This window comes from Chanodichthys erythropterus, chromosome 14 (assembly GCF_024489055.1).
Source record: "Chanodichthys erythropterus isolate Z2021 chromosome 14, ASM2448905v1, whole genome shotgun sequence".
NCBI classification, from domain to species: domain Eukaryota; kingdom Metazoa; phylum Chordata; class Actinopteri; order Cypriniformes; family Xenocyprididae; genus Chanodichthys; species Chanodichthys erythropterus.
Window position 1 is genome coordinate 35,807,153 of NC_090234.1, and position 19,119 is coordinate 35,826,271.

General features: G+C 38.5%; 1 protein-coding gene and 1 pseudogene across 4 annotated transcripts in view; both read right to left on the minus strand.

The window, feature by feature from the left end:
- Positions 1-19,119, minus strand: part of LOC137035575 (UDP-glucuronosyltransferase-like) — a 42,170-nt gene that overhangs the window by 5,781 nt on the left and 17,270 nt on the right. Inside the window, exon 1 of one of the 4 annotated variants that reach the window (XM_067409002.1) lies at positions 4,915-5,775. The exons of 1 other annotated variant lie outside the window; for it this stretch is intronic. In XM_067409002.1, the coding sequence (XP_067265103.1) occupies positions 4,915-5,775 (861 nt within the window). Of the gene's footprint in view, positions 1-376; positions 2,428-2,726; positions 3,834-4,914; positions 5,776-19,119 lie in introns of those variants that run through there. 2 more of the 4 variants (XM_067409000.1, XM_067408999.1) reach the window with 2 other exon arrangements.
- On the minus strand, positions 14,052-15,064 carry LOC137035461 (UDP-glucuronosyltransferase 1A1 pseudogene; annotated as a pseudogene).

Here is a 19,119-nt window from a genome sequence, read left to right on the forward strand (position 1 = left end):
TTTTCGATGCAATCAGTTCTTCCTTACATGTAACTATTTCTTCTCGCTCTCTCACACAAATACCTATGAACTTGCAAGTTCAAACTGGAACTTCTGAAAAGCAGCATACTGCAACAACAAAACAGATAAAAGAGTAACTCCCCTTTTTGTTTACTGAACAGTAGCTACACAACATAATTACAAAAAAAAAAAAAAAAAGTAGACCTCCTTTCCCCTGGTGCTTCATGGTGTAAACACAAATAGGCCCCTCATTTCCTCTAATGAAAAAATCAAAAGGAAAAAATACTTTGCCTGCAATCGTGCTGGATAAATGCATTTCACTAAAAGACATGTGACGCAGAACATCTGAGAATGACTCCGCTCATTTACATCTTACCTTTGTCAGTGGACCCTTCTTTGCACAGTTGATGCCCCCTATTTGAACCATGTTTGGCATTTGAGGTTTTGGGAACTCAAAGGTAAAGTCATACCTCAGAAGCCAGACTGCTCCGTTCCCTAACAGCTCTTTGTATGTAGTGTCCTTCTGCAGATATCTACTGGCCAGTTCATCAGCGCCGGCAAACAGTATACGGCAAAGGAACACATCAAAAACTGCCATAATCGTATTTTTTACTCTCTGAGGGAAAGTCATTTTATCTGAGAAACCGGTCATGAAGCGCGGAACAAACGACGGAGGTGAGGGACACTGGGCGGCTGACTCGTCAAGCCCACAGGGAATCAGACGCAAGAAGTAGATGGCGGGAAGTGAGAAGGAATCGGCAAGGATAGTTCCACACGGCAAGAAAGGATCGGTGAGCAAAACATCAAACCCCGTCTCTCTTAGACTCTTCATCAGGGGCTCGTCGTACAGCAGCCATTCACAGGCTTTCAACTGCATATTTGTGAACTCTATCAGGTTCCTCAGATTTGCAACGATATCTATCAATTGCGGAGGCTTCTCAAACGCATTCTTCTCTATGTTGTCCAAGTTGGCCTTTAGATCAGCAAGGGTGTAGGGCACACGAAAAGACTTAGTGGTGTAATTGACAGACGCCCTAATCAGAACACTAGTTTCAGGGACCAGGACCACCATCTCATGACCCCTCTGAGACAGCTCTTCCACCAGGATCTTCATGCTCAGCCAGTGGCTCCCATCCACTGGCACGACAAGCACCTTTCCAGCCTGCACAGGCTCTGAGGAGAACAAGCATAACCAGAGTAGGAGCCCCAGAGCAGGAACACTCAGTGCTCTCATCATCCCTCTAATGTTTGTGCAGCAGACAACAACAGACACGGTATTTGAGAAGCCTGGGAATGTTTTTAAATGAGGAAGTGCCTCTAAACTAGGCAAAAGGGGAGTGAGTGTTGATAGGTCTGGTTGCATGTGCAGCACAACTAATGAGCTCAGATTTTTTGCGCTGTCACTGCACTGCGGTTTAAAGTCTAACAAGTGGGTTAAATGTAGAGCTGGGTTAATTATTTCAAGAACGTGCGAGCATATAAAAACTCAGTTAGATAGCTATGTTTATACAAAGTTTAAGAGGACCAAATGTCGGCAACAGGTTAATATGTTGGTAACACTTTTCAATAAGGTTCAATATGTTAACTTTAGTTAATGCAGTAGGTATCATGAATTAACACTGAAGAATATTTATCAGCATTTATTAATATAGGCTAATGCTGTCCGTAACTTTTTTGTGTTCAACATTTACAAAAAAATATATAATGAGCATGTACATCATGAAATTATTATTTTATTTTTTTTTTTATATTAAATTTTATTTTTGTCTTGTCCTGAATCACTATGGTACACCTATAATAAGTGATTATATTCGGACTATTTTAGACTGGGTCGGCTCGGCACCGCTGCGGAGTAGCACAGTACCTTCCTGACTTGTCATAGACATAAACAGAGAAGTAGCTCCGGCTACAATGTTCTTCCGCAAGACGCATGCAGTTCTGTTTATTAGAGCACCACATTAACATTTTTGAAATTTCAAACTATATATAAAATTACAAATTGTTAAACTAAGGTTCTCTTTTCAAGAATTTCATTCTTACAATGTCTTTTTGTTCTTAATCATCATATCAGGACAGTTGTATCACCATGACATTTCTGATTTTATTCCCCCCAAATTAAATAAATATAAATAGTGGCTCAGGTCTAGAGTTTTTTATATCTCCAACAAATTAAATGTAGTTTTCAAGGGTATCATGAATACTCAGAGATACTTGCTATACAACTCAGCTTTTTTATGTAGGCCTATCTATGCCATACTTAACATCAAATCTAGTATCTCTCTCTTTCTTATTATATATTATATAAAAATCATATGGACAGTGAATTCAAATCTAATGCTGTCATATTTATCAGTCATTAGTTTTACATCATTCAAAGGAACAATAACAGTGAAAGGTCTCGTTGTATTTGGACTAAATCACTGAATTTGAAATAGCCTACTATACCTACTCTTACTGTTTCTGAAACAGTAAGAGTAGTTTGGTAGTGCCTAGCAGCTGCCATCTATAGACATCACTGACAGCTTCTCAGCCTGTCCTTATTTTTAAGAGTCTTTTATAAGTGTTTTTCAAACATATATTACAACCTTGATTTTCCTTTGTTTCCAGAATTACAGGAAATGTACTTGTTTAATTAAAAAACATAAAAATAAAAAATAAAAAAAAAACTTAAACTACATACACACAGCACTTGTAAAAGCCTATTAGGAATTAAGCAGTAGACTCACTTGTGATAAAGGTTTTGTTTTCTGGCTTACTGTTGCTCCAATCATGACCATGTTTGGCATCACCGGACGTGGGAATTCCAAAGAAAAGTCGAAACGCATAAACCAAAGAGCTGCACGGCTCATGATCTCCACCATCGATGCTTTTCTCTGCAATACACGTGAGGCGATCTCATCTGCACGAGCAAACAAATGTCTGCAAGCCGCAGGCTGCAGCAGAGTCCTTACCAGGTTCACACCTCTTTGCCAAAGATTCATGCGGTCAGTAAAGTGAGTTAAAGGTTGTGGAACATAAGAAGCTGGAATTGGACATTGACTGGCAAGAGCGTCAACACCACAAGGATGGTTTATTTGCATATAAATAGCTGGAATTGAGAGGTATTCACCAGCTATAGCTCCGATTGGCTCAAACGGGTCAGTGAGAATAGCATCAAAGTTGTAGTCTTGCAGTTTCTTCATCAAGTCCTTGTTGAAGAGTAGACCCTCAGCATTCCTCAATATAAACATTTGTAGAACATCCAGTGAGAAGATTAACGCCTGAAACTTGGCCAGGTCTGTAGAGATATCAATACTCAGAACTGTGTTAATTTCATCTGCTAAGTTTGCTTGTAATTCAGCTTTGGTGTAGTTCACTGGATATGTCAGAGTGGTGGTATTCTGTGAAGGACCCATACTCAGACTCGCCTCTGGGATGACGACCACAACCTTGTTTCCTCTCCTCCCCAGCTCCTCCACAATAGGCTTCATCCCTAACCAGTGACTACCATCTGTTGGAATAACCAACAGTTTCCCAGCTTCAGCTGAACCCAAGAGGAACAGAACCAGGAGCAACCACACGCCAGCCATTCTATCAGTGGTGTGAAGGACAGTGGCAGTTGAAGGAGATAAAGTAAGAAAAACACTCATGCAGTGTAACCACACAGGTTAAAGTACTATCTTAAGTGAGTTATGACTGGGTTCAAGGGGGTGACAATGTTTGCAGCTAGTAGGATGTGCTCAATCCAAACAAGCACATACACAGTTCTAATATTACACATAAACTCATGAATTAATGGCATCAACTATTAGAGAATGCTGACCTGGACCACATGCTTAATGTTAATTCAAAAATATACTAATGTTCAGTGTTAATTCATCAATGTAAAAAAAAAACCTTGAAAATGTCAAATATATATATATATATATATATATATATATATATATATATATATATATATATATATATATCAATTCACCAAAAGCCATATGGCAAACTCTGATGACATCATCAAATCTTTCTCCACGATTTATTTGACAGTCCCATATATTTTCTTTCATTCCTGACCTTATACATGCTGCTGTAGCAGCCATCCTCAAATATCACAACAAGCATTTGACAAGTTGAAATGCATAAAATTGAAATTCATGCAAAGGTACAGTATAGCGATAGCCAGAGAAAAACGTAGCCAGAGAAAACATGTGGTGCATCCAAATCACATATAGCTTTGATCATAACCCAACCAATTACACAGCTACAGACCACTGTTATTAGAATAAAGGACTTTCAAGTACTTCACACAACCATTTCTAGCACTTCAAAGCTAGAATATTATCTAATTTTAATGTTATTTTTAATGTGATGACCAAAACATTTTTTTTTATTTTGTCTATCTTTCAAAGATTGTCCCCATTTGTAAAACTAAACTTTTCACAATATAGGAAAACTAACACTTGATAAAAAACACTTTTATTTTAAAATCTAAAAAAGACATGAAATTACCACTTTAACCAGTAGATGGCAGCAGAAGAGCACTCATCAAACTCATTTAGTTTTCACATTTTGCTTTTGAGTTTATTTTTAGACGTTTATTTTTTAGACATTATCAAATCACAATTAAACATTAAAAATGTACACATTTGCAGTCCCATTGTTGAACTCATGTCCTGAACCAGATAGCTATAATTTACTTGCTTTTCTCTTGTATTAAACAATTACAAATTATACTGTTACATGTAGTAATATGTCAATCCTGCAATAAAAAAAATTATATTACTTTGCATTACTAGCTAGCTGCCATACCCAATTGATGCCCACATTAATCAAGATTTTGCATTACCTGTAGTCTTACTAGTAAGTGCCTTTAAATGACATGTGACTGTATTTTGTGCACAACTTAGAACATGAGAATTACTATTCTCATGAACATCTTACCTTTGTCAGTGGACCCCTCTTTGCACAGTTGATGCCCCCTATGTGGACCATGTTTGGCATTTGAGGTTTGGGGTACTCAAAGGTAAAGTCATACCTATGAAGCCAGACTGCTCCGTTCCCTAATAGCTCTTCGTATGTAGTGTCCTTCTGCAGATATCTACTGGCCAGTTCATCAAAGCTAGTATACAGTTTACGGCAAAGGAACATTTCAAAAACGGTCACAAGCATATTTGTTACTCTCTGAGGGAAAGTCATCTTATCTGAGTAACCAGTGATGAAACGCGGAATAAAAGATGGAGGTGAGGGACACTGGGCAGCTGACTCATCAAGCCGACAGGGAATTCCGTGCAAGAAGTAAACAGGGGGAAGTGAAAGGGAGTCGGCAAGGATAGTTCCACACGGCAGGAAAGGATCGGTGAGCAAAATATCAAATCCCGTCTCTCTTAGACTCTTCATCAGGGGCTCATTGTACAGCAGCCCTTCACAAGCTTTCACATGCATATTTGTGAACTCAATCAGGTTCCCCAAATTCTCAAAAAAATCAGTCAATTGCGGAGGCTTCTCAATCGCATTCTTCTTAATGTGGTCCAAGATGGCATTCATCTCAGCATCGGTGTAGGGCACACGAAAAGACTTAGTGGTGTAATTGCCAGACGCCCTAATCAGAACACTAGTTTCAGGGACCAGGACCACCATCTCATGACCCCTCTGAGACAGCTCTTCCACCAGGATCTTCATGCTCAGCCAGTGGCTCCCATCCACTGGCATGACAAGCACCTTTCCAGCCTGCACAGGCTCTGAGGAGAACAAGCATAACCAGGCTAGGATCCCTAGAGCGGAAAACATCAGTACTCTCACCATTCTTCTACTGTTTGTACAGTATACGGAGATTCGTTTAAGAAGCCTGGCAATGTTTTTAAAAGAGGAGGGGCCTCAAAACTAGACAAAAGGGGAGTGAGTGTTGATATGCCACTTGCTGCATCAGCTCAGATTTTAAGCTATGTCACTGCCCTGTGGTTTAAAGTCTAACAAGTGGGTTAAATGTAGCTCTGGATTAATTATTTCAAGAACATACGAGCATATAAAAACTTTCTCAGTTATCTAGAGATACCTGTGTTCATACAAAGTGCAAGAGGACCAAATATCAGCAACAGGTTCATATAATGTTAAAACATTTCAATAAGGTTTAACATGTTAACATTAGTAAATGCATTAGGTATCATGAACTAACAATACTTTTACAGCATTTATTAAAGGCAGGGTAGGTGATTTGGAAGTAGGTTTCATGTGTTTTGGAGGAGGCGTGGCTTTGTCCAGCGCTCTGAAGGGAGCAAAGCTAGCTTGCTTTCAAAGCTGTTGCTAGCTTCTCTGAGAATTGCCTACAATACCTTTTTAATATAGGATAAAGTTAATTTCTACATAAATTTTTGACATTTCAAAACTAAATTATCATAATTATAATTCAAAAATAAATTATCATGACTCTATTATGAACAGACATGAATAACAACAATGAACAAAAGTATTTATAAATCAGCACTGACCTAGGTTAATAAATAATTTCCAAAAAGGCAAAAAGCTTTTGCATCCTTTTTTTTCTCCTTCATTATCAGGGCAGTTGTATCACCAGCCCTGACATTTTTTTTTTTTTTTAAATATATGCCTCCCAAAAAATATCAATTTATTTTAATTCAAAAATTAAAAGAATGACCATCATAGAAAACGTATATTCAAGTAATTGTATGCATGTATTGCTTTTTTTAATTGAATAAATTGATTAGACAAAAAAAATAAGTGTCAGGTTACTGACAGTAATGAACGAAGCATTACCAATATTTAGTTTAGTATAAACTTAATATTTTTGTTTTTTTCTTCAAGGTTAAATTTATTGCTTTTATTTTTAACCTTTATCCTTAAAAGTGGCATGCTACTTTCAAAACAGTTATGCAAGTCTCTGCAGTCTGACTCTAATAGGATTGCCTCATATATTTTGCAACTCAATAATTATTCCCAGCTCCTCCCTCACATAAGTGGGTCAAAAATGGTCAAAAGCACACTAATCTGAATGAAAGAATGTGCTGAGAAAAAGGCTACAGCCCACATTTTTTACAGTTGAGGACCTATTTGCCACTTAATCATTATTTCATAATGCATCCACACCCTACTTGACATCAAAACCAATGTTTCTCTCTGGTTATCGGTCATACAAATCTTATTATGTATACACTGAATTCAATATAAATGTCATCAATATCCAATGCCTATCATGAATAAGCCCTTATGATTCAGCTATTAATGGTCTAATCTGTTTGATACTAAAATCCCCTAAATAGTTTGTTCTCGTGCGTCATTAATCATCTGCTGTTTGCTGTGCATTTTCGAAGTGCATTTTTAGTTCATGTTAACTAATGAACCTTATTGTAAAGTGTTAAGGCCCTTTCACACAGGACGTGGTACGTGCTGCACTATGAAACCCATTTGTTTCAATGGCTTGCGCCGCGCGAGGACTGCGTCAACCAAAGCGCACAGTGCGCGCAAGGCTGCACTCTGCTGCGGTCAAAGTTCAAAATAGTTCAACTTTTGCCGCTGCGCTCTGTGACGATTACCTGCACGACCAATAGCAACGGGGCATCCAAACAATCGGAAAGCAAAATGGATGAACAGCTATTTCCAGAGCTATACAATACAAGTTTGCTGGTCGTATAGAGACATGAGGAGAAAAGCTGTGTCATGGAGACATGACAAACACTGTCAAGCTGCTCTCTTTCTACAAGCAGGGCTATTGCTCACTTCTTAGCACGGGACATATACTTTGCTGCTGACCGAAAGGTGAAACAACAGTCAAATGACTACGTATAGAACTCCTGATACAAGTTTGGAAAACTCTGCCTAATGTGCTCTGGCTAGTGCAGCGCAAATCGCTTTGTATCTGAAGGGCTGCGCTGAACCCAGCGGCAGGCGCAGCGCATACCGCATCCTGTGAAAGGGCCTTTACCCAATTATTTAATGAACAAAGCGCACAATAAAAAAAAATAAAAAAAAAGACAAAGCCCTTAAACAGACAATTAATCATCATAACCAAAGCCCTAAAACTTGGCAGTTATTTTTAGACAATTAATCACCAGCCAATTTCATATTTGTGACAGCCCTACTAAACATTTTAATGTATTATGCATTCATGAAAACAATGAGTTTAGCAGTATAGTAGTAGTATACTTAAAAGACTTAAATTGATAAACGTCTCAGGCTGCGTATGTAATCATGGTTCCCTGAGAACGAGACTCTACGTTTGAAGTAAATGCTTTGGGGAATGTCACATGACCCATGTGTCTGAAAGCAACTATCCAATAATTCCAATCCATATTGGCCGGCAACAGCCTATGACGTAATATGGCGCGACCCGGAAGTATAAAAAGAGAGAAACAGAAGATATCTATCATCTTGAGGGACTGTTCTGCAGGCAGGCAGCCCGAAGCATGGCAAGGAAACACAGAGTCTCATTCCCTGTTCTCAAGGAACCATGGTTATATACGTAACCTGAGACATTCCCTTTCGAAAGGGAACTCACTCTGCGTTTGCAGTAAAAGCTTTGGGGAACGATATACCCATGCCGCCATGCTTGAGGAGAGTGCATGCCAAAAAATATGGCTGACAACGTCGAGCCGTTTCGAAGAAAACGCTTAGCAACTCACCCTCGGGTCACACCAGGCTGTCAGTGACAGCATTCCCTATGGCCAACAGCCCAAGCTGAGCCCATAAAAGGCCTTCCAGAGAGGAAAGGGCTTCCCAGGCCACTACAGGTATCTGGAACCAACTTTTCCAAAGAGAAAGTGGTCCCTTTAAGGGAATGTGTCCAGAGAACCGAAAGGAACCCCGGCCAATCACTACAAGGGAACAAAGTCACCCCAGTGCCACCAGGGCGGCCGACCTGGTCTGTCTTAGGACAAACTAAGTCTTGGCCAGCCCTGTCCGAGTACAGAATCTCCATAACGCATTCTTCACAGAAGAGAGCAGTTAAGAGTGACTGCAGAAAGGCAGGCGCAACTCAGACCCACGTGTAAAGACGGGCATCCTGGAGAGCGGAACTCAGCTGAGTGCTATAAACCCTCATATTGAGGGGAGTACAATCCACTCATCCTAGGATCTACTCAGTGCTTAATTAACATGCTGATGAGGCTGTGCGCTATTAAAAACCCTGACCAGGGGAGCACAAACCAGCCTAAGGCTGAAACTTAGGAGGAGGCCTGGTTAAGCCTACCACCATGATCAGCTTAGGGAGCTAAGCACTATTAACAAACACAACCCTGAAAGGGAAGTACGAAGCTCACCTAATAGGTAGACCATGCAATGGGCACATACTCATGGAGGCTGAGAAGGGGCCTACAACATGATAGTAGTTATGTAAAAACAGAAGTCTATACAGAAAGTGGCCTGATTTTAAGGGCCACCCTGAACATTGGTCTTGATGGGGTAGACAGAAAACTTCAGTTGCAGCAAAAGAAGCTGAAAGTGCCCTCACAACAATCCACCTAACACAATCCAATGAGCAGCGTACTCCTTTTACTCTTTAAGCAAGAGGAGTACAACTTACGTCAACGCGTATTAAGGAAGGCCTGGTAGGGCCTATAACCTTAACGGACACGTGGCATCAGCTAATGGCAGTGTTTAGGCCCTAAGGACGATAAACAACCCGACAGAGGAGGTTGGATTGTTGGATTCTGAGTATTCTGAGCTAGCCACTCAGAATACTCAGTAAAAGCACCTTGTTACTCTCATAGCGAGAGGAGTATATGACTGAACTCCACATGTTGCACCGTAGGCCTACCTAGTAAACATATGGCATCAGCAAGTGGCTGCCATAACCAGACCACCAAAAAGCCATGTATTAAAAACTTCCTCAAAAGAAATACATAGAACGCTGCCACCAAACGTGAACAGGCCTGATTAGGGCCTATTCGTTGGGGTGGGGCATGGCCCTTTTGAGGTGGTTCACCTTACCTGACACAATCCAACGAGCAGTGTACTCAGTAAAAGCACCTTTTTACTCTTTAAAGCAAGAGGAGTACAACACATGCTAACACGTATTAAGGAAGGCCTGGAAGGGCCTATAACCTCAGACACATGGCATCAGCTCGTGGCAGTGTTGGCCGATGTTGGTATTGGATTCACAAGCATCCTTGCCAGTATGTCAGCTAAAAAGGAGGCCTATAGGGCCTACAATCTCAGCAACAAGTGGCATTCAGCCTGTTTGTCCATATAATACATACTGTGCCAACATGTAAACTAAAAGGAGGCCTTATTAGGGCCTACCATAGTAAACACGTAGTATCAGCCAGCCCAAGACCACATCAACCATCAGGCCATGCATTCAGTGGAAAACCTTTCACGCACTACTTAGAGAAGGAATGCACATTACGCCGCCAAACTCCACGAGAGGCCTGCTTAAGGCCTACTCAACAGAGGTGGGGCGTGGCCGATGGTGGTATGGGTTCTCGGATTCTCAGGCATCCTGCCAACAAGTCAGCTAAAAAAGGAGGCCCTGCGAGGCCTACAATCTCAGCAACAAGTGGTGTTCAGCCTGTTTGCAGAATAAAACAAACTGTGCCAACATGTGAACTAGAAAGGAGGCCTGTTGGGGCCCACCATTCTAATGACATGTGGCTTCAGCTCGTCAAACACTGTAAACTATGTGAGCAAACTATGATCAGCTAACAGCACTTGTTAGAAATACAATTGCTAACTAGAAAGAGGCTAATTAACCGTAAGAGCCTACAATCAAAGTTATATGCAATATAGCTGTTAACACTAGAAGTCCCAGAGAGCAGCCATTTGGCTTTTCTACCTATAAAACCCGCAGGACAGCCGATGGGCTGGAAGTCTTTAGGCTAATATCCTTAATCAGCTGTGAACAGTTGCTTTTGTTATGTAAACAATGTGGGGCCATGCTGAGCCACTTCAAGGAAACTTGTGTTTCACTTTGCCATCTTAGGGAGAAATCAACACACATGTTTTTTTTTTCCTTTGTTGCTGAGATCTATTGATAAAAATAGTACAAAATAAAATAAAGAAACCAACCATTTGTACACATATTTACAAATAATATTAAAAAGTGAGTGAGTACATTCCAGCAATCACTCACAATCCTGGCACTGCCTGGCAATATATTATAAATACATTTTGTATATATTCATTATATATTAATCTTATATTTGATATTACTTCATAAGTCCATTTTTAAAAGTGTTTGAAAGATGGATTCAAGTGAACTACAAGTGGTAACTAAATACATTTTTCTATACAGAGATAATATGTTAAAAGCACATTTTAGTTCAAATTCATGGTGTCTCAAAATAGCACAGTTGAGTACACTTAGATGTTCTTAAGATTATCTTAAGAAGTACTAAAGAAGAGCTTTTAGTATATTAAGTACAAAATAAGTGCACGGAAATAGAGCACTGTACATTATGGAAGTGTAAAAGTGTACTAAAATAAAGTGTATTTTACTGCACTTTTTTTTCACCTGGGTAGACACTCCAACACTTTCCGTTTGCATTAAGATTTTTATTACCACACTGGCAGATATTGATCATTTTACTTAAGTAAAATGCACTTAATTTAGATCCCCCCAGGAAACAAGACTAAATATCATATATAATTTTCTCATATAGAAAATCCATCTTGATTTAAGATTTTTTTTTTAAATTTACTTGAAATAGGATAAAAAATACTTAGTATGAAAAGCATTTTTGCAGTGTGAATGAGTGAGTTAACTTTTTAAACATCACTTGCACTCCCTCATTTCAGGGTTAACATACTCAGAGTTTTCACTTAACCTCCTTTCTGAAACCGGCCCATGGTCAATCAAGTTTTCTGCTTTTAGCAGCCCTCCCTCCCCCACACATACATACAAGCCACCAGCAACCATTCACAGACACACCCCCAACCCCCCTGCAGATTGCTCAGGTAATGACCATATTTACACATGAATTGATGCTAATGATAGCCAAAAGACTAGCCAGTTAGCATCCACTTGGCTAAAGGAGGGTTACAAATCTCTGGGACTTCTAGTGTTAACAAGATCACAAAAAGGGAGCTAATAGAAACCAGCTTTTCTCAAAAAGTGGTTCTATACTACCCTGAGTATGCAATCCAACAGGTGATGCACTCAGTAACACCAATAAACAAACAAATGGGGAATATTAGGTCATTAATGTCTCCAAAAGCAGCTACATGAAAAAGCCTGCTATTATGAGAACAGGCGCTAACCTGTGGCAGCATAAGTAAGCTCACATATAATGAAGGGCAAAAGTCTAGAACTTCAAAGCAATTTTACACAACGCTTTGATGTATATGCTATTTTCAAAGAGGAAAACAATTTTCTCCCTACAGATTCTCAAATCTGTACTGAGCCATAGAGGACGGATGCTAAACATTAACAATGTCAACTCAAACTTGATAAAAGAAACAAGTAGCTCAGAGGAAAGAACACATTTTCCATAGCATAAAAGTTCTAGAAAGTGAGGCCTTGCACACACAACATGAACTTATCTACGCAAAGATAAGGGCCTACAACCTGAGATAACAGCATCAGGGAGTCTAAAAACAGTCAACCTAGCTGTTAAACTCAACAATTGCACCTACAAAGCAAGGGGATAATGGGCATATGGCCTAACAACTCCCTCGGGAGGAGGCCAGAACTAGGAACTATACAATAGTATACAAAGGGTTATATGTAAATAACACACCTAACCTAACTCTAGCCTGGCCGCTAAGGTACGGGCTTTCTTTCAGGGCCACAAGCCTAGTGAAGCCTGGGTTTCACCTTTTCACCTCCACATCTCATGGATAAGAGAAAGAAAGTGAAGCTCACAAGCAAACAATGTTAGGGCTGACCTAAACATACATATTAACTGAAGTGACAAGTGGCAACTCAAACTACTCTAGAAGACAGCAGATGAGAAGCTACTCTAAACAGGTGGCTAAGAGGCAGCCATTTTGTGGCCTGCACAACATATACTATAGCCAATCTGTCAACTTCAGTTTGCCCAAAAAAACCCAAATTTTTTGACTACATGCTCAGAAAACTATACAGGAACATAAGGTCTTATTTTAAACACATAAAATATAGACCCTCCTGCAGCTCAAAGACTGAAGACTCCTAATGCTCCTTTTTTACATGAAAGGATGGAATCTAAGGTTCTTTCAAGCCTAAAAGATCCTCTTACTATTAAACTATCAAAAATGCCTTGTTCTTCCAAGCTTTATAATGGTAGTGAATGGTGCTCCTGATTTTAAAGCCCAAAAAGTACATCCACCCATTATAATAGTATTCCATACAACTTCAGGGGCCTTCTGAAGCGAAGCGATGGGTTTTTGTAAGAAAAATATACATATTTAAAACTTTATAAACTAAAATTAGCTTCTGGCAGACGTCATACACAAGTCGCATGGGAAAATTTTCATTTTTGGGTGAACTATACCTTTAAGGGACAATGCCATGTCAGAGGATAGATAGCTTGAAAGTGTCTGTTCCACCTTAGGCATCGCCCCATACCTGTGCTGTTTCAACCCCAAGATGTTTGAGTAGTTTGTGACTTGAGGGGCTGGAAACAGTTTCCTCCACAATCCAGAAAAAATGCACTCCTCAAAGAGTGTCATTAGCGGGAGCCGCTCACAATGCACACACACTCACAGCACAAGTTCCCTCGAAAGGGAACAAACACTTATTTTAAAATCTAAAAAAGACATGAAATTATCACTATAAGCAGTAGATGGCGGCAGAGGAGCACTCATTGGTTTCATTTGCCATTTCCACTCAGCCTAGTTTTCATTCCATAAATTTTGCTTTTGTATTTATCAGCTTCACAATTAATCTATTTACATTGTGTCTCCAATTATGTCATAATGATAGGATTTGTGCGCATGTAAAACTTAGTAAACATGTGCTAAACAAACTCATTCAGCGTTTTTAGAGATACTGAGTGAATTCTCACTACCGGTAACTTAAACACCTGTAATTGGTCATTATTTTCAACAGAAATGGCTGTGATTGGCCTACTCAATGCTACAAAATCACGTTGTAAATAAATAGACACATTTGCAGTGTATTTTGTGCACAACATATGAGAATGATATGCTCATGAACATCTTACCTTTGTCAGTGGACCCCTCTTTGCACAGTTGATGCCCCCTATTTGGACCATGTTTGGCATTTGAGGTTTTGGGAACTCAAAGGTAAAGTCATACCTCAGAAGCCAGACTGCTCCGTTCCCTAATAGCTCTTTGTATGTAGTGTCCTTCTGCAGATATCTACTGGCCAGTTCATCAGCGCTGGCAAAAAGTTTACGGCAAAGGAACTTTTCAAAAACTGACATAAGTGTGTTTCTTGCTCTCTGGGCGAAAGTCATCTTATCTGAGAAACCGGTGAAGAAGCGCGGGACAAAAGATGGAGGTGAGGGACACTGGGCGGCTGACTCGTCAAGCCGACAGGGAATTCCACGCAAGAAGTAAATGGCGGGAAGTGAGAAGGAATCGGCAAGGATAGTTCCACACGGCAGGAAAGGATCGGTGAGCATAGCATCAAATCCCATCTCTCTTAGACTCTTCATCAGGGGCTCGTCGTACAGCAGCCATTCACAGCCTTTCACCTGCATATCTGTGAACTGCATCAGGTTCCCCAAATTCTCAAAGATATCAATCAATTGCGGAGGCTTCTCAAATGCACTCTTCTTTATGTTGTCCAAGTTGGCATTCAGCTCAGCAAGGGTGTAGGGCACACGAAAAGACTTAGTGGTGTAATTGCCAGACGCCCTAATCAGAACACTAATTTCAGGGACCAGGACCACCATCTCATGACCCCTCTGAGACAGCTCTTCCACCAGGATCTTCATGCTCAGCCAGTGGCTGCCATCCACTGGCATGACAAGCACCTTTCCAGCCTGCACAGGCTCTGAGGAGAACAAGCATAACCAGAGTAGGAGCCCCAGAGCAGGAACACTCAGTGCTCTCACCATCCCTATAACGTTTGTGCAGTACTCAGTAAAAGTTTGTACAGGTATACATTTAAAATGCCTGGGAATGTTTTCAAATGAGGAGGTTCCTATAAACTAGACAAAAGGGGAGCGAGTGTTGTTAGGTCTCTAACTGCTTGTGCATACAGCACAACTGATCAGCTCAAACTGATATGCTACACCACTGCACTGTGGTTTTAAAGTCTAGTGGGTTAAATGTAGCTCTGGGTTAATATTTTCAAGAATGTGCAAGCATGAAGAACTGTCACAGTTTCTAGAGATAGCTGTGTTCATAAAGGTAAAGAAGACCAACTGTCTGCAACAGGTTAATATATTAGTAACACTTTTGTCATGTTAGCATAATATAACATTAAACTTTTACAGAATTTATTAATATGCTTGTTGATTTCTACATATACAGATAGTTTTAACTTTTCAATCTGTATAAACTAACATTAATCTATTATAACAAACATGAATAACAATGAATAATAATATTTATAAATCAGCACTGACCTAGATTAATACATTTTTTAAATAAATCATTTTTAAAAAGGTAAAAGTGAAAAAAATAATAATATTGGTGAGTTACACCACATGGAACAAACTAACTTTGCCTTGTCATAAAAAGGTCAAATTATCGGATATTCCCAGGTGAAAGAAAAGGTGCATTTCTATAATATACTTAAAGTGCTCTATTTGTGCACTCATTTTGTACTTAATATATTACAAATTCTTCTTTTGTACTTCTTAAGATCATTTTAAGAACATTTAAGTGTACTTAACTGTGCTATTTTGAGACAGCATGAAATATGAACTAAAATGGGATTTTAATATACTATCTCTGTATTTAAAAAATGCATTTATATACCACTTATAGTACATTTGAACCCATAGTGTACTACAAGTGGTATCTTAATACATTTTTAAATACAGAGATAGTATATTAAAAGCCCATTTTAGTTCATATTTCATGCTGTCTCAAAACAGCACAGTTGAGTACACTTAGATGTTCTTAAGAGGATCTTAAGTAGTACTGAAGAAGAATTTTTAGTATATTAGGTACAAAATGAGTGCGTGAAAATAGAGCACTTTAAGTACATTATAGAAGTGTACTTTTTTTCACCTGTGATTTTAAGATACTTTTTGACCTTTGTCTGCAGGGGTTATCTTTATGATATCATTTCATGGTTTATGTTTTTTTTTTTTTTTCTGCATGTATGTTTATTGTCACGCAACTATTAAAAAAGATTAAGCCAAACTACTTAATGTTTAATTTTGGTTACACTTTATTTTGATAGTTCACATATATTAAGCAGAGTCTACTAATACTTTAATGACTGCTAGTTGACATGTAGCTGCAAAGTTACTTATGGTTAGTAGAATCTCTAAAGTGGACCATCAATATAAAATGTTACCTTAATGTTTTAAGAATTTCATTCTGTTCAATCTTTCTTCATTATGAAATCAGGACAGTTGTATCACCCTGACAATTTGTATCACCATGCAAATTTCTCCCCAAAAAATGTCAAAATTAATTATAACTAAAAAATTAAACGAATCATAATCATAAAAGAGATGTATTTGTATGAATTGGATTTTAATTGATCAGACAAAAACTAAATGCCAGGTCACTGATAGAAATATTAACAAACTGAGCCAAGCGTAATATATTCCAAAGTTTTTTCCCCTCACAATTGTTTATAAATCCATAAATCATTAAAGAATTTAAGAAAGAAAAAGTCACTTCTCTGGTTCATAAATACAGTGTTTGTTAGAGGTCAAAGTTGTTGCTTTTATCTTTACCTTTTTACATAATTTTCAAAACAATTCTGCAAATCACTATGGTCTGTCAGTATATTGCCTCACATATCGTGCAAACTGAGTGATTATTCCTAGCTCCTCCCTAAACACACAGGGAAAAAAGGTAGTCACACAAAAACATGAACTCACATACAAGAGGGTTGTGGCATGAGGGGCTTACGTGGTCAAAGGCACACTACTCTGAATGAAAGAAAGTGCTGACTGAAAGATTACAGAGCACATTTTTACACATGATCATCTGTTTGCCACTTAATTATTTAATAATTAAAATTCCTACAATTTATGTTTAAACAAAGTCTAAAGCAATTGAGTATGATTACAATTCTAATGAATGACAAAAGGTCTAGAGCCAAACATATCTGAATCTAAAAGCCTGCACTGATGTTTCAGATTCAGTACACAAGTAAATCTAACATGATCCATGATATTAAAATATCCTACAGGAGCCTTAGAGTTACTCTTACAAAGCACTTTCATGATGCAGGTGAAACAGTGGCTTTAGCAGGTCTCTTAAAATGTTCTTAAAAATGTACTTTTAAAGGTTTAAATGTTGTCATGTTTACTAATACAGTATAGATTAGAATGCATCCAACATCAAATCTAACGTTTCTCTTTCTCTCTGGTTATCTGTCACACAAATGTTATTAAATGCTGAATTTGAATCTAATGTCTAAATGCCATCAATATTACAAATACTGTAAGCCCTTCTGAATTCAGCTATTAATGTTCTAATCAATTTGGTACTAAAAAACGGTTTGCTGGTCTTATATGAAATATGAAAGAATGTGGTCTAGATAAAAAACACCCTATGATTCAGCTGCTTATAGATCTACTTTTAGCAGCAATAACTTGAGTAATAATTTTCTGTATTTCTGTATTTACTGACTTTATACAGTAAGTCTCTCACATCATTCTGGAGGACTTTGGTCCATTCTTCTTTACAACGTTGCTCCAGTTTATTGAGGTTTGTGGGCATTTGTCTATGCACAGCTCTCGCCAAAGCTTTTCAGTCAGGATGAGGTCTGGACTTGACCGTGTTGTGAGGGTTGTTAAACCCATTGTGGTGTTTCATGCAGAAACCATTCTCATGTGCGCTAATTAAATAGGGCTGTCAATCAATATTTTTTTAAATTGCGATTAATCGCACACTTTACTATCCCGTGAGGCTACGGGAGAGGATTTGTGAATGGCAGTGAAGTGATGCAACTGACGCTGGTAGGTCACATGATAATGCATGCCAGGATACATCCAGATTACATTTTAACTACTTGCACTCATCCTATATAGAACATACTTTTTTAGTGGTTGTGAAGTAATTACTTATTTAAAATAAGTACCTTCTCAAGAGAGTGCAGCCATTGAGTAGACTCTCTCCCTCTTGTCAAACTAAAGGCTATAAACTTATAAAAAAATTAAACATTTTTTGGAATGATTATACTCTGTTCTCTTACAGACATGCTCTTACATAAAAAAAGACCCAAACAGTTTCTTGCTCTTTCTCAGCCCAGAGGTGACAGAGGTGTAAAGAGTACCTGAAAAACATACCTTACAGAAACAATGACTCCATTACAAGTTACAAGTAACCAATTCCAATACGATTTGAGTAAACGTCTTAGGCCCGGTTTCACAGACAGGGCTTAGCCAGGATTAAGCTTTAATTCATTAGGATATTTAAGTAGCTTTTATAAACATACCCTAGAAAAAAACATTACTGGTGTGCATCTTGAGACAAAACAATGGCTTTGACATATTTTAAGATATAAGTTGCTTTTATAAAACAGCTCTAACATGCATTTTAGTCTAAGACTAGCTTCAGCCTTGTTTGTGAAACCGGGGGTTTGAGTATCTTATTTTAACAGTACTTATTTTACACATACTGAATGTAGGCTCAAAGATGCAGTAGTCCTCAACACCTGAGAGACATTGTGGTGAAAATAAAAAACAATTGATTTGTGAGATGAGAAATCATGTTTATTTTCTAAAATCAAAATAAAACTGAACACCTTAATATTGCAATAAATCAAGGTACACAACATCTACAAACTCTCAAGTCTCAGTTAAGCTCAAGTGCATCATCATCGGCTGCATATCTCTATCTAATAAATCAACACCTGCAATTTGGCAAATACCTGCTAATGCACTCACATTCACGTAAAGTAACCTTTTTGACAAGTTTGGGTGAGTAAAGGCAAAAACGCACAAGATATAGAACCTTCAATGCCCTGTAGATGGCAATATCACTTCTTCTGAAGCAGAAATAAACTGCTGCAGAAAAGTTAGATGCCATGCAAAATGTAAGGAGTAATAGCTTTACTCATCACATGTATTTAAGTAAAAAGTACATTTACTTGTTCAAAAATGTAGTCAATTA